The sequence below is a fragment of the Belonocnema kinseyi genome, chromosome 4 (genome assembly GCF_010883055.1).
Source record: "Belonocnema kinseyi isolate 2016_QV_RU_SX_M_011 chromosome 4, B_treatae_v1, whole genome shotgun sequence".
Taxonomy (NCBI): Eukaryota; Metazoa; Arthropoda; class Insecta; order Hymenoptera; family Cynipidae; genus Belonocnema; species Belonocnema kinseyi.
The window spans coordinates 89,324,319-89,350,202 of NC_046660.1; the positions used below are offsets into that span (position 1 = coordinate 89,324,319).

At 31.4% G+C, this 25,884-nt stretch overlaps 1 protein-coding gene across 4 annotated transcripts; it reads right to left on the reverse strand.

The window, feature by feature from the left end:
• Window positions 1-385: 385 nt before the first annotated feature.
• On the reverse strand, window positions 386-24,233 carry LOC117170509 (histone-lysine N-methyltransferase ash1). Of its 4 annotated transcripts, none has more exons than XM_033357281.1 (12): window positions 24,082-24,233; window positions 20,071-20,270; window positions 19,566-19,774; window positions 19,200-19,322; window positions 15,250-18,851; window positions 14,031-15,144; window positions 10,974-11,395; window positions 10,562-10,888; window positions 7,518-7,690; window positions 7,261-7,427; window positions 6,949-7,170; window positions 386-2,829 (listed from the first exon to the last, which is right to left on the reverse strand). In XM_033357281.1, exons 2-12 carry the CDS (start codon window positions 20,240-20,242, stop codon window positions 2,686-2,688), a joined length of 6,675 nt encoding a protein of 2,224 aa, XP_033213172.1. In that variant the 5' UTR covers window positions 20,243-20,270; window positions 24,082-24,233; the 3' UTR covers window positions 386-2,685. The 4 variants fall into 4 exon arrangements, with proteins under 4 accessions (XP_033213172.1, XP_033213173.1, XP_033213171.1 ...); XM_033357282.1 differs by having other exon boundaries at window positions 23,655-24,233; XM_033357280.1 differs by having other exon boundaries at window positions 23,536-24,233.
• Window positions 24,234-25,884: the final 1,651 nt, after the last annotated feature.

A 25,884-nucleotide genomic window follows, 5' to 3' on the forward strand; every position in this document is an offset into this window, starting at 1 on the left:
TAATATTTTTCATGTAAATATTGATATCCATACTAAATCCGAATCTAGATAAAGTGTCGTAAAGTTAATTATATTCTTCTAGAAAATATCAGAGTGGAGATGTACGGGAGAAAAATCGAGTTTCTCTGACTCAATCAAAAATGTGGGTACATAAAAAAGCCTACTAAAATTATTGGAAATTTTAGAAAATAATACGAAAAATGTGACAAATTGAACTGGAAAAATGAAATCAGAACACAAAGTTTGAATCTAAATAAAATCTATTTAAGTTTATTATTATTACAGTTTGTTCCTCAAAAAGTATGTTGCCAATTATAAATGATAAATACGAATAGGTCCAAAAAATTGAGGAATGACAATTGGGTCCTTCGAAGAAGTGACTGTATTTCCGTAATAAAATACTTTATTGCCATGTCATTGTTTGTTTAATAAATTGAGTCGCTATTAGTGTAGCTGTTACATGACTTTTGATTTATTCTAAAAGAGAATTATTGATACATAGATGCTCTATTAAGTTTTACTGAAACTGGTTCCTCGTGTGCCTTTTAACATCCCTGTTTAAAATCTTGATTGAAAATTGATTGAAAAGACAATTAAAAAACACGATTATGATTACACTATTAGACGATTAGGGACGGATGGACGTTCTTTCGAACCCAATCACGACTTTTCAATTCTCAGCTAGATTTTAATCAGGGTCGGCTTATAATTAAAATTCGATGAATAATGAAATCTGGATTTACACTTACGCTTGACTTTACTCATGACTCAAACATTCTCGTGTTTTCACATTCACATCTACACATATGCGCGTGTTTTTTCTATTCTGATAGCATGATTTAATAAATACGTTGTGTATTTACAAAGTAGCATCTTTAAAACTTCCGCTCGTTTCGCGTCAGGATGTACATAAACAAGAATCAACGCAATTGATTGCAACAATAATAATTTAGAACAACGCTCAAATTCGTTTAGAATTTAGTCTTATTTTACACACCTCGCTGATTATATCAGGATTATGAAAAATATAATACTACGGTTATGCAATCGAGTGGGATCTGCACCCACGATACTGTATATTTGCATAGTTTGTACAGTTGAACTATCTTCTCTTAATAATGCTTAGTTTGACAAGAATGCAAATAATTTACAAATATAACTCTGTACAATTACCCATATACATTAAATAAAGTTTCACAGCTGAACCGGGTCACAATATCAAATTGGAAATTAGCCTTACACGTGCAATTGATTGATTACATCCTTAAAATATTGTGTATCATCAGATAAGTTTATGTGCATTGATTCTTCACGCGAATCTATTTCTCCTCAATTAAATACTCGTATCATGCACTTGTTTACAAATATACTTTACTAAATATATCACTTAAAGCACTAAATTCTGTTAAAGTACTTTCTACCTGTAGCATCTGTTTCAATATGGCCATTTATCAAACATAATGATATACGAAGCGCGAACTCTCTTACTATAATGCTACATAATCAAAGCCTGAACTTTACTTCAATCAAGTTTAAATCTCCCGAGAACTCAACATGTATGCTAAATCTTGAATTTTACAGAGTAATTTTGTGATTTTATATAAAAGATTTTATTACTCCATTTTGAAAAATATCTTAATTTATAAGAGAGCATTTACTTTTTGGCAAAAAACGATGATTCAACTGCATGTAATATGGTACATTAATGGTCAAATAATTTTTTGAACATTTCTTGTAATATTTATAAGGAAATAAGATATCTTTATTTACCTTAATTAATAAAAATATAAACTTTAAAAAGACTACAGAATTATTCTTTAGATCCAGTCTCCGAAAATAATATAACCTTAATTAGTAAAATGCAACTCTTGCAAAGGATGTATTTATGTAATTAATAATGTCCGGAAAACTCAATAAGCCATCGAAGTGAAAAGTTGTCATAAAGTAATTATTTTTCTCTGTCTAATATGTATCTAAAAATCCTATAGCTGTAAAATTGCTTAATAGTTTGCAAATTATAAAATAATATTTTCCAGAAATCCAAAACCTAGATTCTTAAAAAGAACTTCAAAGCCTAATTGTAGACATTACCTCATTAATAACGCTACCAAAACATGATTACAAAAATAAGCATCCTAAGAAGTTTTTAAATAATTTCCCCCCCTCAACATCTAATGCATCTGCAGTAATATATAAATAGTGATCTGAATTATCACGATTAATTATGAAAAATATGCAAATCCCTGTCACCCTTGCATTTATGCAAAATATTACGAATAAGAATTTCGTTAAAGCTTTACAAAAAAAAATCAATTCAAGAGAAAAAATAGGCAAGATTAGTGTCCGCAATGCACGATTCGCTCGAAAGAGCTTGAAAATCTATGTAAATAATCAAAATAAATAAATAAAATTGCTTTTCACCGTCTCTTCTATCTGTACAGTAGCGTAATCGTTGCAATCTTAAAAATTGTAAACGCACTTATTCTTGCCCTAGCTCATGATTAACGTTATTTTCATACCTAACTGTTGATTTATAAAGCACTTTACAATTAAAACGCGGTTAGTCCTATAATTTAAACCCCCCTCCCAATGTACATGTCTTAGACAAATTATAGTTCTAATTGAAATATAATTAATCCACGTTATCTTTGTGAAATATAACTATCGTTGTGCCATTACCCAGTGTCACGGATTAAGTCCGCCTGGTCTTTTGCGATTCCTCCTGTTCCGTTCCAATAGAAATGATAAATCTAGTGGATCTTTCTTATTTGGCATTCTCTGCAGGAGATTCAGCAGAATGCGGTTCAGTCTCTTCCTCTGATCTTCTCTCTGTAATAAAAATAAAATAAAAATAAAATAAAAATATAAAAATATTTTTTTTTTATTTCAGATTTTCCACTTTAGAAAGCTTTTTTTATATTTTCAAATTTTGATCAGGAAGTTTTCTCAGACAAATCAAATTAAAAAATGCATTTACGATTTAAAATGAATTAAAACAGAAAAACTTTCAAGTTTAATATTAGAAGCAGTTATAATTTCATTTCATTTTGAAGTAAGAAGCCTGCCTATATTGTCGTTGTATTGTGAATGGTGGTCTACCATTACGCCACATGGTGCCGAAAAATGGAACTAGAAAGTGTAGGTACAATTTTAAACATGTATTTCAATTTGTGCATAAAAGTGTTTTTACGATTGTTTTGTGAAGTATAAAACAATGGTTGAATACTAAAAACAGATATTCATCAGAAACAAATAGTTTTAGTTAGAATTTCTATCTTATACAGTGAAAAGACACATTTTTGTGAAATAAGTATAAAAAAAAACAATTATTTCATTATTTCATGTGCGTTTCAATGCATTGTAAGCTTAAATAATCTTAATTAATATATGTAGCGAAAAAATTTATCCATATTATGCCAAGAATACGAAAATAGACGACTGGAATTTAAATACGAATTATAACCTAACTTTTAGATCATATTTTTAAATACTAAATATTTCATGTATAAATTAATAAAAATTTACTTGGAGTTCATTTTTGCTTCAAAATAAGTCCATTTAAGTTTATAATCTTTTAAAATCACAATAAAGGGAACAATAATTGTTTTTATGTTAGAAAAATATTTCTGTCAAAAAGTGTAGTTTTTCACTATATAATATGTCAATTCCATCTTAAACACTTTGTTTCCGATAAAGACTTATTTTTATTATTCAATAAATACATGACACTCCACAAAAAAATTGTTAACAGACTTTTATGCTTCTTTCTAGTTCGAAGTTTTGTTGCCAGGTGGCGTATCGCAGTTTAACCATTCCCAATACACAAAATTCTGTTTATTATGTTTCGTTTTTGGAAATGAAACACTCGTCTAATATCGCTTTATTCTCAAAAACAAAACACAAGCCTATTGCAAGTTCTTTCAGACAGAACACGGAACAAAAATTCTTTTTACGTAGTCTTATCCAATTACCAAAACAGAAGACGCACTATTATTTTAACTCTTTATTTCAATTGAAATGTATGCGATCATTTTAATAAAAGACTATTTCAGGTTCAGAAAAATTTTCAAAATGTGTTTTTTTTTTTATCATACACTATCAAAGATTTGTACGGCAAAAGTTTATATTTTCCTTCACTTTTTTACTTTAATTCCTTTTAAGGCCATGTAACGAGTGAGTCACGTGACCAGATTACTAACTTACCGCCACATCTTTTATTTCCCAACTTATTATCACACAAAACGCCACATCGAGTTGAAAATCGCGAATACTAAAGAAGAAGCACTAAGAATGGCGGGCATGGTCCTAAATTTGTATAATTATGAAAAAAGTTTTTGTTGTAAATAATTTTTTTCTGCTTTTTTCATAATTATTAAAATTTAGGGCCAGACCCACCTTTCTTAGTGCTTCTTATTTATTATGCCAAATTTTCAACTCGATGTGGCGCTTCGTGATAAAATAAGTTGGGAAATAAAAAAAAGTGTGGGTAAGGTAGGCATCTGGTCACGTGACTCACTCGTCACATGGCCTTAAGATTTAATTTTTTTTACAGCAAATTTCGTTGATTTTCCTATTGAACTTAAAATATTGAATACTTTTCTAATTGAAAATTTGCCTGATTATAGTTTTCGAGTATTTGCGAGTTTTGTGTATTAATTGATTTTCAAGTTTTCTTTTATTTGATTAACAAAACGGAAATCTCTTGCACTTTTTATTTTCGTTTCAGAAACCAAATAAAAGGAAAGTCTAGATTTTCTACAAAACCCACTTCTTAATTTTGCATTGCAATTTTCAGAAATAACTTGAAGCAAAGCTCAGCGTTTGAACGAAAAACATAAATATAACCTAACCCAATTTCTTAACCCTAAAAAAATTACAGCTACGAAAGAAAGAAAACAAACAGAAAACCAAATAAAAGAAAAATCTAGATTTTCTACCAAAACTATTTCTTAAATTTTCTACTGTAATTTTCAAAAAGAACATAAAGAAAACCGTACCGCTTGAACGAAAAATATAATATAAATAATACTTAAACCAATTTTTTACACTAAAAAATAATCCGCTTACGTGAAAAAGAAACAAATAATTGTTTATTGTTTGAAGTTTTAATATTATTTTTCGTGATTCGGAAATGAATGTACAAAATTAGGAGAAATATTCATTTCTTTTTTCTTTAAATTATTGTTGCCTAACAACGAAAAAAATGGAATAATATATTATCCTCTTAAAAGAACAAAAAATTTGAATAATTTGAATTTGAAAAAATTTGAATTTGAAAAATAACCGTTCAATTTGAAAACTTCATAAAAGAAGAAACATTTTTCTTCATGCAAAAACGCCATCCATCAATATCAGAAATGACAGTTATGCAGCAAGCAAATTAACATTTTTTTATTTGATTAAAAAAAACCGAATATCTTTTTCCTTTTTTTTTCGTTTCAGAAATCAAATAGAAGGGACATCTAAATTTTATACCAAAATTATCTCTAAAATTTTTATTGCAATGTTTCAAAAATAACAAAGAAAATCTAATCTTTTGAACCAAAAATATAATACAATAAAAAATGGCATCCATCAATATAAGCAAGAACAGAGGTGTCAAAATCAGATTTTGTTTTTATTTTAATAACGATGTTTTAAATTTTTTTCTATCGGCTTTCTCTCGGTAAAAATGAGTGATTTCTCCTGGTTTAATGAACAATATACTATTTGCGAAACCCACACTTTTTCACATGTATGTGATCAACTGCGGAATTCGATAAGCATCAGACAATCTTTTTGCAATAAATCTTTTGATTTTGAATCATATAAACAATTTAAAAATCCATTAGTAAACAAATTGTTAAATATTATGTTTTAAACATCTTTGAAACAATGATGAATAATTAGTCATTTTTAATTTGAAGCGTCTTAAATTTAAATAATACACACACACATATTGAATGGTTTCAGATTAAAATTTCGAAAACAGTATAGTTTTATAACGTTAAAAATGGAATATTTTAAGATTTTAATTTTGGAAATTGAATTGTTAAAAATTCAAAGAAATTAAAAGGGTTCAAAATTAAAAAATTAATGATTAGCAACTTTTGAATTCTAAAAAGACATTCAAAATAAATAGAAATTTTTAATGGGCAACATTAAAAATGAAAAACCTGTACTCTGGAAAGTTGAAACTTAAACGAATGTGAATTTATTTAAAATTACAAAAAAATCTAATTACTTCAAAATTAATCATTTTTAAAGTGCTAATTATACTTTCCAACATTTTTCAAAATTAAGAACTGTGAAATTGTAAGTATTTAAATTTGTCGAAATTTTTAAATTATTGATTTATTAATTTCAGATAGTTCAGATAATTTTATGAAATTTGTAAATTAAAAACTGACTATTTCAATATGAAATTTCGAAATATTGAATAGCGGAATTGTCCTGGCATTTTGAATATTTAAATTTGAATCTACAATATTGTTAAGTTGAAAATCTCCCAAAATTAATCAAAAAATTAATTTAATAAAAAAACGTTCGTTTTAAGACCTAAAAAAAATTAACCGTTTTATATTTTCGCATTCAAAACTATACATTAAAACTAAAATCATAGAAATTAAAAAAATGACCAATATATTATTAATAAGTATCACATATCATGTAGTATCAAGTGACATTCAAAACTACTCGATATAGATCGTCCAAAAACATAGCAGACATTTTGCACCTTTTTTCTGAATATTAAATATCATTTTCTAGTAACGAACGAAATGAAATGTGTAATATGTTCTCTTCTAAAAAGTATAAACTAAAAATGTCAATAACCATCTCGATACCCCTTTACTTTTGAAACTTCCAAATCGAGGAAGCACTTTTTTTAAATGCAAAAAATGTCATCCGTCAATATAAAAAAACAGTTAGGTATCAAATAAAATTTTTTAAATTATTTAAACCACTTACGTTATCGTAGGATACTATCACTGTGGGCACCGTTAAATTTTCAGTCGATCGTCGTCTAGCTCTTCCAATAGAAGGCTTAGCTGTCTGAGGTTGTTGGTCTTTACTATTTCGATTGACATCTTTCACTTCCGTCTTTTGGCCACCGTGTTCAATTTCTTGACTAACGGTCTTCTTCTTCTCCTTGAATGACTTCACACCAGAAACGCCATCGAGACTGTGAGGCTGCGTAAGGATAAATAAGTTAGAAAAATAATGTTCGAAAATATTTCCAACTTGAATTAGGTTTTTCGATAAGGAATATGGTAAACTAACCAGATAAGTTCTATAATGTTTGATGCGTTCTGGGAACATCTCAAAGGCATATGGTTTCGTACAAACATGGTGTCTTGATCTCGCAACTTTCGAGAATAACCTCGCAGCTCTATCTACTCGATATTCGCAGACATAAATGTGTTCTGGTGATGAACCAACAGGTCGTCCTTTAAACAAAAAATTTAACAAATTCAGTTAAAAATTCTTTGTTTACAAGTGCAGTATAATTCAATTCATTTTATCATTTTATTTTTTACCTTTGCAATACGTATGCGGATCTAGAACCCAACACCTCGCCGCTATTAAATCACATGGAACTGCCTCGTACAAAGGAGCACAAACGACTTCGTTTTCAAAGAATTTCCGTGTCGGTTCGTGGTATGTCTCGTGAGGCCTCAAATAGTGGTGACCAAAAACAAACCTCTCACCTCTGAAAATTCAAAAAAGTTTTCTCTAATGTTTGCAATGCACAGAATAAGGTACAAAATTGGGTTTGGCAAAAGGTACGTGATTTCAGGCCTCAAAGATCGTTCCCTATAATATAGGGAACGGTCTGGGCCTACTACATCCTCCATTGTACACTACATTTAGCTATGGTCCCTAAAGTCCCCTATTTTTAAATATAGTACCTTATTTTCCGTCGATAGCCTAAACTTTTAAAAATTTTTAATAAAATCGAGGCGTAGAAATATTGAACCTTTTCGTTCTCATAAATACTTTGAAATTTCTTCTTCAATATTTCTTAGGACCCTTAGGGTCCTTTAGAACCCATAATTTTCTCTTAAGTTTTTCAAAATAAATTTACTTTAATTTTCCGGGAAGCATAAATGTTTTTCCAATAGAATGGATTAGATAAACATTCGTTAAAGTAAAAGTATAATTTTCTTCTTGATAATAAAGACACAAAGTAAATGTTAGTTTCCAATTAAATACGAAAATTACATAATTGCATTAATAAGCATAATTTGGTCACTTTAAACTCAAACCTTTGAATTTGAATAATTTCTAATTGTGAATTTAGAAAATGTATTGGACTATATAAAACTGTTTCTTTTTGGTAATTAATCTAATTTGCTAATTAATCACAAATAAAGAATAGCAGTGACATCAGTGTTTTCTGTCCATGTATTTTTGCGATGCGCCTGTTCCTTGTCAATCCTCAGTCGACAGACACCCTGGTGCGAGTCCAATTACTCGGAACGAATGACCCTTGTGTTGTACAGATTAAGGCCGGTTATAAAAAGTAACATTACGAAATTATGGATTAATTTAATTTTAATTAGTAGAATCAGTTTATTTATAAAATTAGACTGCAGTTTTCTATTTAATTCACGCTAAAGATTGTATTTTTTTTTATTTTTTCAACATAAATAATTTATAATCTATAAGCTAATGGTTGATAAGCATTTTTTAAATAACTTTGACTTGTTTAAAGAATTATTATTTATTTGAACAACTGTTTCCCCATGTAAGTCGTAAGAATTATGAAAAGTTATTTCGTGAAATCAATAATACAATTAACATATTTAGAGAGTAATATATTTTCTTCAGGATTATTAGTACTTTTAAAAAAGTATTGGTTCAAACTTTTTTTGTTTAGGATATTTAGCAATTGAATAATCCGTTCTGAATTTTGAGGCCGCACGGTTGAATATTTTCGTCTAATTTCTTGCGTTAGTAATCTATACATAATCATATCTCGTAGGCCACAGAGCCGGGTTTTCAATAAAATATTGATATTTTATTTAATAATAAAAAAAGAAAGAACAGTAGCAATAACGCGCAGTGTCAGTTGTCTATGCATTTTCTCCCGAAAAATTACTTTTGTCATTTGTTAATTGTGTCATCAATTTGCAAAAAATAATATTGGTTTACGATTTACGAAAAAAAAATTGTTTAAAAAATCATTTTTTTAAGTATTAAATATTCTGAAGAAAATAAATTACTCTAAATAAGTTCATTGTGTCATTAATTCCAAAAAATTACTTTGCACCATTCTTACGACTTACAGGAGGAAACAATTGTTAAAATGAATAATAGTTGTTTTCATGCGTTTAATTTATTTAAAAAATACTTGGAAACCCTTCACTTATGGGTTAAAAATCATTCATGTGGAAAAAATGACCAAAAATACCGTCTTCAATGTGAATTTTATGGATAGGCACGTTGCGAAAATGCATAAGCAGCTAACACTAAGCGTCACTGCTATTGTTCTCATGTTTTTGGATGTCGTTTTTGGATGTCGTATGAAAAATTAGATAAAAATATTCAACCATGCGACCTTCAGATTCAGTATCGGGTACAGAACCGATTAAACATTCTAATAGAGGGCTCTAATTTTAAATCGTTTGAAACTTGATATAAAATTAAAAAGTGAAACCCCTAATTAAATGCTTAAGAAATTTTTAATTCAAATATCAGAAAACGATTTCCAATCTAAATTGCTCGCAATGGTACCGTTTCAAATTGAATCTTAATGTTTTGGCAATTTGAAGCTGGAAGCGGCCAAAACTTAATAATTAGAAATTGATCTTGAATCATTTATAATTATGAATTTACAAAATGTATCTAAATAAAAAGGTTTGGTTCAAATGTGAATCGTTTCAAATTGTATAACTTCGAAGTGAAAGCCTTAATCCTGAAACAATTTTAAATTGAAATATTCAAAAACGATTTCAAATTTAATTTTTTTTAAATGGTACCAATTCATATTGTGTCTTAATGTTTTGACAATTGGAAGCTTAAAGTGGACAAAACTTATTAATTTTAATTTAAATCCGGTTAAAATTAAACCATTTTTAATTGAAAACGTCAAGGATGAAATAATTTGAGAGTAGAATATTCGATCTCAATAAGCAAGTTTAAATAAAGATATTCAAACTTTAGCAATTGCAAATTGAGACAAAAAGTTGAAATTCCTGATAAATAAAAAAAAGTAACTTTAAATTGTTTTTATACGTATATTGATCCAGAGATAATTTAATATTTGACTGATAGAATGCATTTGAAAAAATGACATGCACTAGTAATTATCTCGTATTTAAAAATGATCTTTTCCTACTTATGTTTTGAAAACCGGTTGAATACATCAGTAGCAAATCTTGAGTTGCTCAAAGGATTTTTCAAAGTTAGCTAAAAAAACAAATTTAAAAAAAAAAGGATAGAAAAATAACCCCGGTTTTTGTAAAAAAGATACCCTTTAAGCGTGAAAAAGTACCCTTTTTAACCCTATTTTTTATTCCATAGGAACTTGTGAGGCCTGTAATTTTATATACAAGGAAATTAAGAAATTTTCACTTACTTTGGATTCTTCCAGAGCCTTTCGATTCGGAATATGTCCATCTGTTCGTAATCAGGATTCTGAATTGTTTTATAAGTATGTTTTTCGGGTGTATCTCGCAAAACATAAACTGTATCCCCTTGTCTTAATTGAAGTTCTCCACGTAAGAGGGCAATGTAGTGCTTCTTTCCCTCTTCTTCCTCATCACCCCCTAGTGGAATTTCTAGATCGACTTTTCGCGGTTGACAGCGCTCACAAAGATACGATTCCGCGCTCGTATCGGCCTTGACACAATCGCAATGCTGCCAAACTAAACACCGTTCGCATTGAATCATGAGTCCCTCGTCCCTGCAAGATACGAATTTAATTTTATAATAAACACAAAACCAATCTGCGAAATATAATTGTTGAATCTAGGATTTAAGTGACTTGCCTATGTAATCCGCATATGCATCGAATGACATCCTCTTCCCCGGCGGTGGATCCTTGAGGTGGCAGAAAACCTTGCGCAGGTGGCAAGCCAGTCGCTTCCGTTATAGCATAAACGAAGTCCGATTTCGTTCCCAAGTAGAGTTTTCTCAACCTGGCCGCCGCTATTCCAATTTCAGACGTTCTACCGAAGAACCTAACATTATTGTCAAAGAGTCTGATCATGTCCTGATCGAATTGCTCTGCGGTTTTGTAATGCCCACTTCCTATGCCCTGATCTATCATCGTGAGATCAATCGGATCTTGAATTTTATCGTGGTACTCGGGTAATTTTCTTTTCGATGACAAAGTCAAGAACGGCGTGCACAGCAATTTACCCCTTTCGTCGTTAGCCCCAGCCACCACAGAATATAAATCCTTCAAAACCTGGAAACAAATAGAAATTATAGATACTTTGATAAACGATTTATTTGCTTTATTTCCAGTAGGGATTCGAACGAAATTAAGGAACATTTTTATGATATTTGCCCATTATTTCTGTAAATTCAATATAATTTACCTGCGAACTATGCTAAGTATGAAAAATTACTAAAAAATAATGCAGCTATGGAAGTGCAATGTCAAAATTGTATATCTTCAAAGTTTTATATTGAAAGAAACAAAAAGGAACGCAACGAAAAAATTGTTACATTTTTTTTCGTTATTTTCAATACAAAATATAATTACAACATAATTTTGACGTTATGTCTTCGTAGTCTCATTATCTTTTGATACTTGTTTAGACTGAGATTAGTTTTTAGCCAAATTATTTTTAATTTTTCGAAATAATTTGAAGATATTCAAAAATTCCCCTTAATTTCGTCACGAATAGTCGGAGTATTAAAAAAATCCTATTGAGATCTTGGATAAAGTCCCGCTAAAGTATTAGGTATGTGACAAATCAGTACTTAAGTACGAAATTTTCTTTACAATTTTTCGAAGTCCAATTAGGGATAAAAGTACTAGCAAAGATCCATTTTATTTTCTTCGAAGTGCTTACGAGTACTGGTGGGATTTATATCCCTTGCAAGCAAAAATGCTGAATCAAAATCAAATGGAATTTTTGTCTAGCACTTGTGCCCAAAAAATTATTTAGGACTTGTAGAAATTTAAAAAAATTAAGTCAGAATTTTCTGGTACTTTTTGTTCTAAAAAAGTCCTACTCAAAATAAAACAAAAAAATTAAGTGGGACTTTTTAAATACTGTTGTCCTACAAGTTTATGAAAATTTGTCGAAAAAAAAATACAATGGAACTTTTCTAGTACGTTTGCCAGTTTTTGGACTGTTAAACACTTTTCTGAAATTTGATACGTAAGTACTGATTTGTCTCGTAATTAACGGAACTTAATCCGAGAATACCAATAGGATCTTAACAGTATGTTTTTTACTCGAGACTAGTATAAATTCATTAGAACTACAATTTGTAATTTTTTAATGAAGATAATTAAATCCAAATTCACACTCATAGAAAATATATAAAACAATAAACAATATGTGGAAACTTCAAATTTCTCCTTTCTAACATACAATCCTGAGGATTTTGAAATTATATTTGCAGAAATGAAATTAATTAAGAAGCTATAACATAAAATTAAAACTTTAAGATTGCTGGCCCATTAAAAAAATGTCTCTAAAGTTAGAACGCATACAAAATAGAACAAAACAGTATTGTAAAGAAATTCCATAAAATTAGATTGTTAATTTTGCATTCTATGGAGGTATTTCAAATTTTGTTACGGTTTTTGTGTTTAAATTCTAAACTTAAACTTTAAATATACTATTTTGTTGTTCTTTACAATTTAATGGCATTTTTTGTCCAGGAAACTTTCATATTCAATTTCTTATATACAATTTCTAGTTCCCAATTCAAGATTTTTTAGAAATAATTTTTTAAAAAGTTCTAGATCTCACATAATAGTTCTATTGGAGAAAAATAAAAAATTTTGGGAAGAAAAAATATCAGTAAGAAAGAATAATTGCACAAAACCAAATAAATAAAACTCTAATTTAAAATATTTACAAAAATATGAAGAAAATCTTTGGGAATTAATTCCTAATTCACTGATTCCAATGAAATTAATCAAAATTTTAGGTTAATTCAAATGTTTTTTTCAATTTGAAACCCAAATCTTTTCTATTGAAGTCTTATTAATTAGGAAAGAATTCTAATTTTAACTATTTTCAAAATAGAAACATTTTAATACCAATTTTTTGTTAAAATTAGTTATAGGTTAAAGATTTTTCTTTTATTTAGTAATGTTTATTCTTTGAACATTTAAATATTATTTAATTTAAAACTGATTTACTTTAAAGTTGTTCAATTCCAAGCTTTTTTTAGTTTTGAACGCTTCTAATTTGATATTTTTTACTCAAGCATGTGATTAAATCAAATTGTTCATTTGCAAAAACTCTTTCAATTTTAAATAATTAACATTTTTGAAAGATGTTCAATGTATTAAAATATATCGATAATTAAGGCTTTTATTTGGAAATTATACGAAACAGTACGTTTTAAATACCTATGGATTTGTTTATTTTTGAATATAAGAATTTGAAATTACTCAATTTCGAATGTTTTATACTTTCAGATGTTCAACCAATGAATGTTAAAAATTGAAATGATACAATTTTGATAGACTTTGCTCCAAAATGTTGAAAAAAATCGAAAATGTGAAACAATCCGAGAACTAAGATGGAAATAAAGAATAGGTGAATTTAAAGTATATTCTAAATACATTTTTTAAGGCTTTGGTAGTTTATACCTTAACATATTTTTGTACTTGAGATAGAATACATGTCATTTAGCCCATCACCGAAGTAGGTCGAAAGTATTTTTCAAGGTATGGTAAAGAAACAGTGACATTAGTGGTCAATTACAAGTAAATAGTAACATTAGTAGCATTTTTTCAAAATAATGGCATGACTACAAAAAGTGTCAATGCTTTCAATGGTCACATGAGTTTGATCCCCGGAAAATTGTCTAAGCTTCATCCTAAGGTTCTAGTGAAGAAAAGACATTACCTTAGCTAATTTCGCAGTCTTGTTAACCTCCGGATCATCCTGAGCTTGCGCCAGCCTTCGAGTTCTAACCGTTCTAGCGTTGGTGTTTGTTAGCGCCGAGAGTTGAGATAAAAAGGCATCAGATTGTGATTTCGAATCTGTTCCATTCTTTTCTTTGGCGACTGGAACTGTACCAGCCGCCTTAACTTTTCCAGGTTGATTCTGTACTTGATTGACTTGCAATTTTTGTCGCTTCACCTTCTCAAAGTTGCGAAGTAGGAAGCAGTGATGTTCCTGCGCGAAGCATCTCTGCTGATGAGACATTGGCTTGACCAGAGGTGTGGTAATGATATTCGTCTCTCCTATCTTGCGAGTCTTACACAATCCTTTAGAATTCGAGGATTGTACAATGTTTGCTTTCCGAACGTTCTTTCGAGGTCGACCAACCGATCTTCTTTCCGTAGAATCAACTCTAGAAGGAGTGATAGCTAAAGGTCTTGCGACTCTCTGGCTTTTACCACCAATTACACCCCTGCAACCCTCGCTACCACATCGGCATTGCTGACCTTCAGAGGGATTGAAAAGTGCGAAGTTGTAGTCGTAGGTCAACTCCTCTCCGGAATCTATATTCCTAGATGCAAAAAGTGCCATTCGAGGCAATCCGTGAACGCTCCACTTTTGCATTTCGCAGTTGGGTTCACAGGAATGATTCACGAATCGTCCATCGCCTCCCATTCGGTGACCATCAATCACGAGTCCTCCGTCCAAATGGAGACAGTAGTGGTGTGTATCATTTGCGTATCTCGTTGCCATCCTAGATTTGAATTCTCTTTCGGACACAACTTCGCCAACATATTCGAGGATAAAATCACCTGACTTGATGGATTTTTGAGTTCGAACGCCCCATCCTTTGTCTTCAGTCATAAACCTCTGCAGGCCTGGGGACCAGTCGTGTTTCTGTATTTTTTGATTTTTGCATTTTTCACCGCAAGGGCAAAACTCCTGAGAACATTCGCTGAACACCATTCGATTTATACATTCGTCACCACATGCGGTTTCTGGTTTACACTCGCATGATTGAGACTCGTAGAGGGTCGTTGGTTTAACATCGTAATACACGTTCGATCTGATTTTCCTGGAAAGAGATGAAAGAGATGTTTTTAAAAGGAACACAAAACTTAAAAGTTTAGTAAAATGTAATAGTTATATATACTTTTTAGCCAACAAAAAAATGACATACCTGTAATTCCAAGATGGTACCAGGTCTCTTCCAGGCAATCTGGAATGAGTGTGCAACCACCACAAGTCATACGGTAATTGGAAAGGAATCTTTCTCTGCCTTAGAAACTTGCCGCAATGATAGGGTGGAGGGAGCAAACCATGCGGATGTTCCGCAGGATCATAAACCATCTTCTTTCCATTGTCTGCACTGTTAACTTTCCTTGGTTCATCTTCTTTAAAGTAATCCGAAAACAGACCAGCCTGAAGATATCGCTTCTTCCACCTAGGTTGCTTTTTCTTCCCTCGAGCTGAACTTCCTTGCTTTCCAAAATCATGATCATCACTAGCCAAGTCACTACTCGGGAAAGCATCGCTCTCTGTATCATATCCTGCATTTTTCAATCTTTTTATATTCCTAATTGTCAAATTGCAGGGACTCACAGAACCCCTTCTTCGCTTATGACTATGATTATTATTACAAGACAACTCATGTTTCATGATTTCTCTAGAACTGCTGCGATCCAATTTCCTCAAGTTTTCTTCATTCAGCTCAGCAATTCTTTGACTCAGATTATATCTTTCCAAAGATTCTTCCAAGGTCGCATTCTCATCGTAAATTCTTGAATCCTGGACCCTATCGAATTTCACTGGGCACAACTTATCACAAGGTCTGCTTCCATCACACTCAAGTGAATCTTTAGAAAGCGACAATGTTGTAGGACAAGAATCTTCGTCTAAAAAACAATGCCGAGAAAATTCCCGAAATGGAGGTGGTTCTGCACAGGCCGATTTTTTCGCATCCTGAATGTCGCAGAAAAGTTCTTTTCTTGACTCTTCAGTGCGTCTTTGAACCTCTTCTGCTAATCTAATCGCGAGCTGCTTTTCTTCTAACGTCTCACAAGTTTCCTCCGGTGTCTGAACTTCAGACATTCTTAAATCAACCTTCTGTACAACAATCTTCTTCTTCTTCTTTTTCAACGTTGGAAAGCCTGTTCTGTTAATAGCTTTCCTCCTACGAACCTTCTTCTTTAAGACAATGTTAGGCCCAGTCTTAACAGAACTTGTTGAACTTGAATCATTCTTCAAAACTCTCTCCGGAACTGGAGCTTCACTTTTCTTCATAAATTCCACCTTATTCACCTCCACATTCGCTTTATCCGATTTTGAAACCTCTTGTTTTTCCACTTGAACTTTACAGCTCTTTTCTAATTGAACTTTAGAGCTCTTTTCTAATTGAACTTTAGAGCTCTTTTCTAATTGAACTTTAGAGCTCTTTTCTAATTGAACTTTAGAGCTCTTTTCTAATTGAACTTTAGAGCTCTTTTCTACTTGAGCTTTACAGCTCTTTTCTACTTGAACTTTGCAGCTCTTTTCTACTTGAACTTTAAAGCTTTTTTCTAAAACCGCTTTTTCAGCCTTTTCAGCTTTCCCCGTCCTCTCCGCGTTGCTCTTAATACTCCTTTCACAACTTTTATCCGATTTTTCTATTTTTTCAATCTGAAGTTCCGGTACTAACTTCGTCACTGTGACTCTCAAGTCTTTTACAATCTTCTTTTTCCTCCTAGGGTTCATTTCTGGCGCACTTGAAGGCTTTTCAATTGTAGCTTCGCTAATCTCGATGTTTTCTCGCTGTTCTCTCTTCTCCAAAGGCTCTTCTTCCGCATCGCGATGTCTCTTTTTCGGTGTTACTGGGACTTTTTCTTTTTGGGTTGCATTCGAAGAATCACCACCGTACCTAGTTATAGCAGCCTCGATAGCTTCTTCGATATGATTTTCAGTAGAATTAGCATCAGTATTAACAGCTTCAGCGCAACTTCCTCCGGAACTTTGCGAGCTGTGCGGACTGGAAACATGATAATGCCTCTTCTTCAGCGGTAGTCTCTGCTCATTTGAACTTGAATTCGAACTCTTGCTCGTACTACTCTTGGAATCCGCATTCGATGGCACTTTTTCCTTCTTCGGTCGCCTCTTCAGTTTCTGATCTTCGCCAGAATTAATTTCGCTTCCTTTCCTCTTTTTTGTAATCTTTTTCACCCGAAAGATCTGCGGAAGTTCGGAATGGTTGGAAGCTACGTTGTTTCTTCCCAAAGTGCAGGATTTGGCAAATTCCTCAATCAAACTCTCCAACTCTTGCACTATGAAAGGATCAACTCGCACTGGAGTTTTCGGTGGTACCACGAGCTTCCGGCAATGCTTGTGATGCCGATGCTTATGATGATGATGATGACATGTTTGATTCTTTACCTCCAGCTTCTCGCATTTTTTAATAATATCCGAATTTTCAGGCAGAGGAATAGTAACAGGCAAGGATATTATCGTTTGAACTGCAACATTCGTTTCCAAACTCACTGGAGTCTTTTTGTTACTCTTATTTTCTTTCAATACTCTCCTAGAAAGTGTAGCTACTGCTTTTCGCGCAGAATTTTGTTTCTTATTTGATAACACTGGTTCGAGTCTATTTTCTTTTGTACTCTTTTTAATATTGTTTGGCAACTTCTCCTCGCTTGGAACTCGACTTACAACCGTTTTCTCCTGCCTTTCGGAACTAACTTCTGCACTTTCCTTCCTTGAAACATGCTTATCCCTCCTCACCCTCTTATCGCTCTTCTCTTTTTGTTCGTTGCACTGCTCAGTTTCCTTTGCTCGCTTTTCAACGTTTGTCTTTTCAACACTGGTCTTATCAACGCTGGGCTTATTTAGGCACTTTTTACGCGACGATAAGACTTTTTCACTCTCAGAATGTTTCTTTGAAATCGTCGATTTCGCCTCTTCGATTTCCTTCTTCTGAGATGTTTTTTTGCTCTTTAATTTCTTGTTAGAGGGACTTTCTTTTGGTTCTGGAACGGGAGCTGATTTAAACTGTGCGGGCTTCTTAGCACATGGAATTTCCTTAATAGATTTCTCCTGAGGCTCATTTGAACCTTTTCCGATTTTCTCGATCTTTGCGATAATTTCTGGTTTCAATTTGGGCCTCCCTGGTCCTCTAGGTTGTGAGGAAACCGTTTTGGTAGGCCTGCCAGGTTTTCGCTTTGGAGGATACAAAATCCTGTCGACGTTCACAGCAGGTTTTGGAGGTACTGGTTGAACCGGGGACTGTGAAGGAGCTTGAGGACTAACAGGACTTACGGCCAAATGTAAGGGACTGTTATTCACGGATTGAATACCAGAATCTGGAGACACATTTGAGACACAAGCGTATTCCGGATCATTTAACTTCTTCGCTAATTTTCCTCTTCTTTTTCTTGGTTCAGAGAGCAGAGCTGTTTTCTCTGCGAATTGCTGCAGTAAAGTTGAACTATAAACAGGTACGGGAGTTTGATCAGTATTTTCTCCAGAATCAGAATCAGCTCCAAGCGACATTCGCTCGATTGCTTTCGAGACTAAACGACCACTTTCCGAATCTTCAAACCCATCAAAAGGAGCATCTTCATGATCTTGATCTGGTAAAATCGCGGCTAAGTCTTCTTGATTTAATTCCTGTAAAGGCAGCTGTGGTTGTGGCTGTTGTGGCGTTTGTGGTGGTTGTGGCTGCTGAGATTGTTGAGGTTGTGGCTGTGGCTGTGCGAATTGTGGCACTGGACTAGCTGACGAATCCGATTCGTCAGTGCTACACCCTGCAGTCTATGCATGAATAATTTGTAAATGATTGATTACATTTAGAGTGTAAATGATCGAAGGTGTTCTTCCGATTTTTGTATACACGATTGTTTTTCATTTATTAGTTTTTTATTTTAAGAGTGTCATGAATAGTTCATAGTTTTTCTAAGAAAGCAATTTTTCCCAAAAAAAATAGTCTTTTTAAAATTTTGCAAAATTAAGAAAGCGTGAGCTAACGGTTTGCTAATGTTAATAATAATAATGTTAATAAAAATGTAAATAGAAGGAGTCCAAACTTAAAATAATGATAAAACTTTTAATAATTTTATAAAGTATAATAATTTATAAAATATACAAATAATATCCAGTTACCTTAGCAACGCGACTAGGTGTCTTAGTTCGTCTAGATTGATTTCGCCTGCTTCTATCGCACTTTGATTTATCTACATCTTCTTTCTTTGTGGCCTTCATAGCGATCTTAAGTTTTAGTGCTCCCTATAAACATTGCATATGTACACCGCTTATAGATTTTAATGTGGATACGGTTTTTATAACTTTTTCGCATACTAGATTACTACCACTTTTTTTAAACTGAGCGAGGCCTTAGCATAATAAATATGCATAAATTAATATTTGGCAGAAAAATAAAAATTGTGGCATTTAGCAAGAATGTGTGATTTCGTTGTATTAGGCTTGGAGTGCTGTTTATTACAGAAATTATTCTGTGTTTAATGTTACCTGTTCGAAATTTGTTTCGCGAATTGAAAATGTTTGTTCGCTGTGCTTGGAAGTACAATCGGAATTCGATCCCGTATCATCCCCTTCTTCGCCACTGCTTTCATCGTCAGATTCGGTATTTGAATCTGAATATGAACAGCTGCCTTCCGTCCCACCAGAACTATCCTCTTCAGATTCGGAGTCATCCTCCGAATCCACAGAATCGGTTCCTGAATAAATCAAACTCAGTGAATACAGTGTACTCATAACATACCTTGTTGCCTTTTTTTTAGTGAATGTGATATGTTAATCAAACTTGAATTAATGATGAGAAGGGTTCGATAATATATACCTGGAGGTATATAGATTAAGAATTATTATTGGTTAGGGGAGAGAATCCATGCTCTTTAGAGATAATCAAACGAAAGGGAAAACTCAGTTTAGGAATTCCGTCTCTGTTTGACACGTGATTTTCGTTTGATTTGAGATTTGAAGTGAATTTAAATTTTCATAATGGAGATAGTACCATTTGGGCCAGTAGCTGGATTCCAGCTTCCTCCGCCTTTTATCGCGTCCATATCGACAGTAGAGGGTAATTCTCTTTCCGTCTCACCGTCATTTTCATCCCAATTCCAATTCTGCAACTCCAGTTCTGAAGGATGGTGGATAACAGCATTCCACCCTGAATCACCGGACATTTTTCCGCTTTTCTGACATCCAACAGGTCTGCACACATAATTTTGGACCTGTTATAGAACTTTCAAAATGATTGTGCTTTATCGCGAAACTTAATTACAAATTTGGAGAACTACGATCATAATCGAATATCCAAGATGGCTTTGAATCTAGAAACGTTGAAATAATCGAATATTTGGTTGAAAGATAATTCTTTTTATAGTAAAATACGTTTAAACAGCACCACAAAAAATAACTTTCAAGTCATTTATGAAAAGCCCATGATGTTTGAAAATTAAAAATAGTTTAATTTAAATCTGTGTAATGTTAGGTAGAATATGAAATTCATTTTGTTTTTAATTTATTTCAAGCTTAGTTTAAAAACTATTTATTCATTAAATCTGTTCGGCTGTTCCTCAATCAAATTAAGTTTTTTTTAAATCTTATCAATAAATTTTAGATCCACAGGAATCATTTAAAATTGATAATCTCAAAAAAGAAATTAAACATCACAGAACATGTAAATAACTAAAATGCTTATAATATTATTTTAGTTGTAGGGATTTAGTTTTAGGGATGGGGTAAAATTATGGATCACAGATTAATTATTTGAAATAAAATGTAACTTCGTAGTCAAAAATTTCTATTCTTCGCAATCAATCGTTTTAAAACTATGAAACATAAAGGAAATAAAAAGGTAAGCGCGGAAAAAATGTATTGCAATTAGTGAAATATTTATTATCAGCAAACATAAAGCGCTTCAAATTATGAATCCTAATTAATTTATTTTCCAAATTACAAAAAGTATGGACTAAAATTCAAAATATTTTCTTTTGAAAAATAGTAATTTTGAAGGCTTAATTTTGTAATAAATGTTGTACGTCTTCAATTCTGGCATAGAAAAATATATCATAAAAGGGAATTTTTTATCATCGTTTCAGTCTTTTCAGGCTTGTAATTATATCGCAGTAGCAATTTGTTTGCACTTGAGATATCAAAAAATCTTTTACTGATGTTATCAGAAGTTATAAAAATTGTATTTAAACATTTTTAATCTTTAATATTCTACAGAAATAAATAGATGCCATTTATAGTGGCCAATCATATCACAGATGATTTTTTTTATTGCGGGTAATTTTCAAATAATTTCGCACTTTTGAAATCTTTAAATTAATTTTGTTTAAATATAACACAAAGTCTGGCAGTACAAAGCTAGATAATCAAAACCAACCGAATTTTCCAGGAGCAAAAAAACATTCTGTGAAATGGAAATCATCATTTAAAGATAAAAGAAATATCCACTCTCGAACTCAAGTGTTACTGAATTAGGACCAGAAAATTTGGATCGGAGGAAATGATCTAATTTCGCCGAAATATATTTGGAAGTTGATAATCACAAAGTGACTCTGTAAATAAAAAGATTACTCCTGAGATAAATAAACCACAAAACATTTTAACATAACGTGTACTTCATTAACAAAAATTTTTTTACAGTAAACCCATTATCAAAAAAGTTGGCTATTTAGTTCTTTACTGTTAACGTTAACTTTAAAATTGAATTATTTTTTAGATAGGGCAATCAAAATTTGATATATTTAAAATAAAGCATTAAAAGAATTAATTCAAAAGACATTCATTTGAATGTGCCTCATTTGTAATATTTTAATTTATCTCTAAATTATTATATTTTTAACATGTTTAATTTAAAAAGAAGTATATTTTAAGCGCTGCCCATTGAAAAATGTTAAACTATTTAGATTTCTTCAATTTTCAGCGATTTTAAATATAAATTTCTTTATTTGAAAATTCTTCTAATAAATTTCGAACTTTTAAAATAATTTTTTTTTGTTATTAAAAAATGATGTGTTCAAACGCTCAATAATTTACACATATATAATGCAGCTATTAACACTTCTTAATTTTACAAAGTTTTAAATTAAATGCAGTTTTAACTGTAAAATTTAAAATTTTTTACAAATAATATCAATTATACAGTTGAAAGATTCAGATTCAGATCAAAAAATTATAAATCAAAGTTATCATTTTTAATGCTCTCAATTGAAGAATATACTTTTTCTCATATATTTGGTCTGAAATTTTAACGATTCAAGGCTTTCTATTTCAAACAATTAAGTTTCAAATTGTTCAGTTTCGAATATTTGATTTATAATTGCACATATTAAATAAACAGGAAAACCTTGCTACTGATTAAATAATTGTTCTTTTTCTTAATTAAGAAATTTGAGATGAAATGTATTAAAAATGTAATATTTTAGACTGCAACAATATTTGAATATAGGATTTAAAATTCAATAAAAGCGTTAATGGTAATCTTTAATTATTCTAACTTTGAACTTTTGAAGACTTACAGTACAGTTCAATTTTTAAAATCATTAAGTAAATTTATGTTTACAATTGATTCTAAAAAGGTTTTTTTAATAAAAAATGTTTAATTTCAGACGCTTTTAAATGTTAAATGTGTAATTCTTCAAAATTGCATTAAAAAATTCATTATATTAAAAATCTACGCTAAAAATTGAAAATCTTTCCAGCAAATGATTTTAGAATTCTGCATTGTAAATTTAATATCATAATAAAAAGTTGGTAAATTTCTAGGTCAAAAGATAAATTCAATGTCATTTCCCGATCCTTCCTGTTCACAAAAAATTCGTGGTCCAGGGTTTACCGTATAAGCGTCATTTACTATGTGTCTTACACGATATTATCGTCATTTAGTACTTCCCGTGACTCCAAAAAGAAAACAAAAGTTGTTTAAAACCTTTTTCGTGGCTCCAATATTAAAACCTACCATACTTAACACTTCCCATGACACAAGAAATTAAATAAACATCATTACGAATTTGCTATCGTGATATACACCTCGTTTAATATTTGCCGTTACTCTAAGATCGCGATATATAAGCCATTCAACATTTTTCGTGACTCCAAAAATGAAACTTCCCTGGATTCTATAAATGAAGTAGGTTATTTAATACTACTCGTGTTTCCAAATCTTACAGAAGGTTTACGCAAAATTTTCACTTTTCTCAAAAAAACTGATGTGACTTAGATACTTTGTTTTCAATTGTAAGTGGTAAAATAGATTTATTTTTCAACACATAAAAAAAGCAATCCAACACGGAACGATAAATTGACAGGTCAATAATGGTGTAACAAGTTTCTGAAGCACTCGTTTGTTTGTGAAACGTCACACTGAAATTTTGAACACAGAACCATTTTGGAGTTCTTTTTCGCATGACAATAATATCCAACTGTCAAACTTGACACTAGATTCTTGCAAAATATCCAAGTTTACCGTGTAAGGTGAGTTTGAGTAGCAAGAATTCGGACCTTGACTTGAAGCCCAAATCGTGCAAAAAACACTTGCGGTTAATTAGAAACCTTTTCACAGTGATCACATGACGAATAACGTACCAATCCTACCATCACGAACTTTCCAGATAAAGCGCGAGCTCACTGAATAAAACTTTTAGCGAAAAACAGGAAGAGTGCAGCAAAAAGTCGACAAAATACATCCATTGATGTCCAAAAGACAGCTGTTTCTCGTCAGGGCAGATGCACTTTGCTTTCTTTGCATGAGAAAAATTTGGCGCCAAACGCCTCGCAATAACCTGGCTCTGATTCTCGGGAATAACGAAGGAAGTTGTTTTTGGGGACACGATAAAAAACACAACTTGTGTGGATGTTCACTGGCTTCGCCAGACTTCTCGCGCATGGATATCAACAGAATTAGAAAGTTTGGTGTTTATGTCTGAATGCGTGGATGTCACAAAATGGCGTGGTTACCGATGGTGATGGTTCCTAATGAATTCGAAGAACAGTCGCAGTTTCGATGACTTACCGCCTAGGAAATCAGGAAGAAATCATTTACCGAATAAACAGTCTCTCTGTTCAGAGCCCGCAACTGCGGATAGAGGTTTTGCGAAATTCACATATTATCGTTAAAAATGTAAAGACTCCCGTGCGTGCGTGCGTCACTGAACTGAACACAACTGAACACCGTGGAAATTTTTTTAATGTGTTGGTGCCGCGCACAGTAGAGTAAGTTCTTTACCGAGAATTTAAGTGCAGCCCGCGTACGTGTAACATTTATCAATCAATAATTCAGTATAATTTATTGAATCAAGAATTGATAAATCAGACGAATAAACTGAATTAAGCCGTTTATAAAATTAAATCATAATACATTATTCAGTCGCCAAAAATATTGACATTGTTTGCCTCTGTTGAAAAATCTGAAACCTTTGTAACCTGTTTGTTATTATTCAAATTTTTAAAAATATTTTATTAGCATATTTTATTGCAAATTCCAAAGTACTTTCAAGTCCGGTTAAAGAAATTATAAGAATTTTTAAAAGATTACTATTTCTTTATTAAAATAAAATGTACAGAATTGAAAAATGTATCAAAAAATCAAGACTGGTGCTGTTTTACGTAATTCTTAATTAAATAATGATCCCAAAATATAGAAGAAATTTGCATTTCTTTGAAAAAGTCTTCTAGTCGCGATTATTTTTAAACTTTACTCAAATGAGTTTCATCACGGCAATAGTCAAAAAGAAAATCACCTGTGTAATATGGAAGTAAAATACCTGTTACTCGTTTTTCTTATTTTTTTCATAACGGAACTACAGCAAAATAGTGTGCAACTGATAATGAGTTCCCATTTTGACTGACGCACTCAGAAAGTATTTTATTAAATTCAAATCAAATTTGTTTAATTGAAAAGGTTTTATTGTTCTGATATGGGATATAAAAAAATTTGTTTTCTTCAAAAAAAAAAAAAAATTCGTGTAAAAATGGTACATTTTGTTATTTATTAAAACCAAACAAATATTTTTTTTAAATCAAGAAACATTAAAAACCCCCAAAAAATATTTTACAATCGTATACAAAGTATAATATTTTTTTTTGTGTGTAGTAAATCTGCTCCTTCAATTATTACGTAAATAATACGATTGTCAAATGAAAAGTTTCATAAAAATTTGGAAACGTTATTAGATATTTCCACTTCAATCAACAGTTAACTTATTAATTACAAAGATATTAAAGAAACGAAGTTTTGTTCCATGCATTTGATACATTGTTTTCCCCCCAGCTTTTAACAAAGTGAAGTTAGCTGATGGTTGAAGTGAAAATAGACTGTAAAAAATATTGCTGAAAATTATATTTCATTCTGTAAGTTTTTCCTATGATTGTTGTGGGAAAATTACACGTTTCTTGTAAATTGATAGTGATTGTTAAAGGAATTTTACCATAAATGAATGAAATTTACATTGAACGTGTAATTTTCTCAAGACAATCATAGGATATAAAAATACCTGTGATTTTTGTGGGAATGTTACACTAAAGTGTAACTGAAATAAAAATGTAATTTCACATCTTTTATGCAAACTTCCAACGATTAGTGTACGATTCTCCGATGTGCGGCAAACCAAACAAAAAGATTAATTTTTCCGTCTAATAAAAACATGACTCCTTTTTTTTATACATCTTATTATTCTTACGATTCGATTAAATTAAAACATACATTCAGCGATTCAAAATACCGGACTGGTCATTGCGATATCGTGTTATTTCTACCTAATTTTGGTAAATTTCCCACAGTAATCACTGGTATTTTTATGTCCTATGATCTTTGTGG

Coding starts and splice junctions, on each gene's coding strand:
- LOC117170509 (XM_033357281.1), bottom strand. CDS start 20,242: ATGTCCGGTGATTCAGGGTGGAATGCTGTTATCCACCATCCTTCAGAA. Junction 19,323..19,565: donor GCGAAACAAATTTCGAACAG/GTAACATTAAAC, acceptor CAATGTTTATAG/GGAGCACTAAAACTTAAGAT. Junction 2,830..6,948: donor TGATAGTATCCTACGATAAC/GTAAGTGGTTTA, acceptor TTTTTATTACAG/AGAGAAGATCAGAGGAAGAG.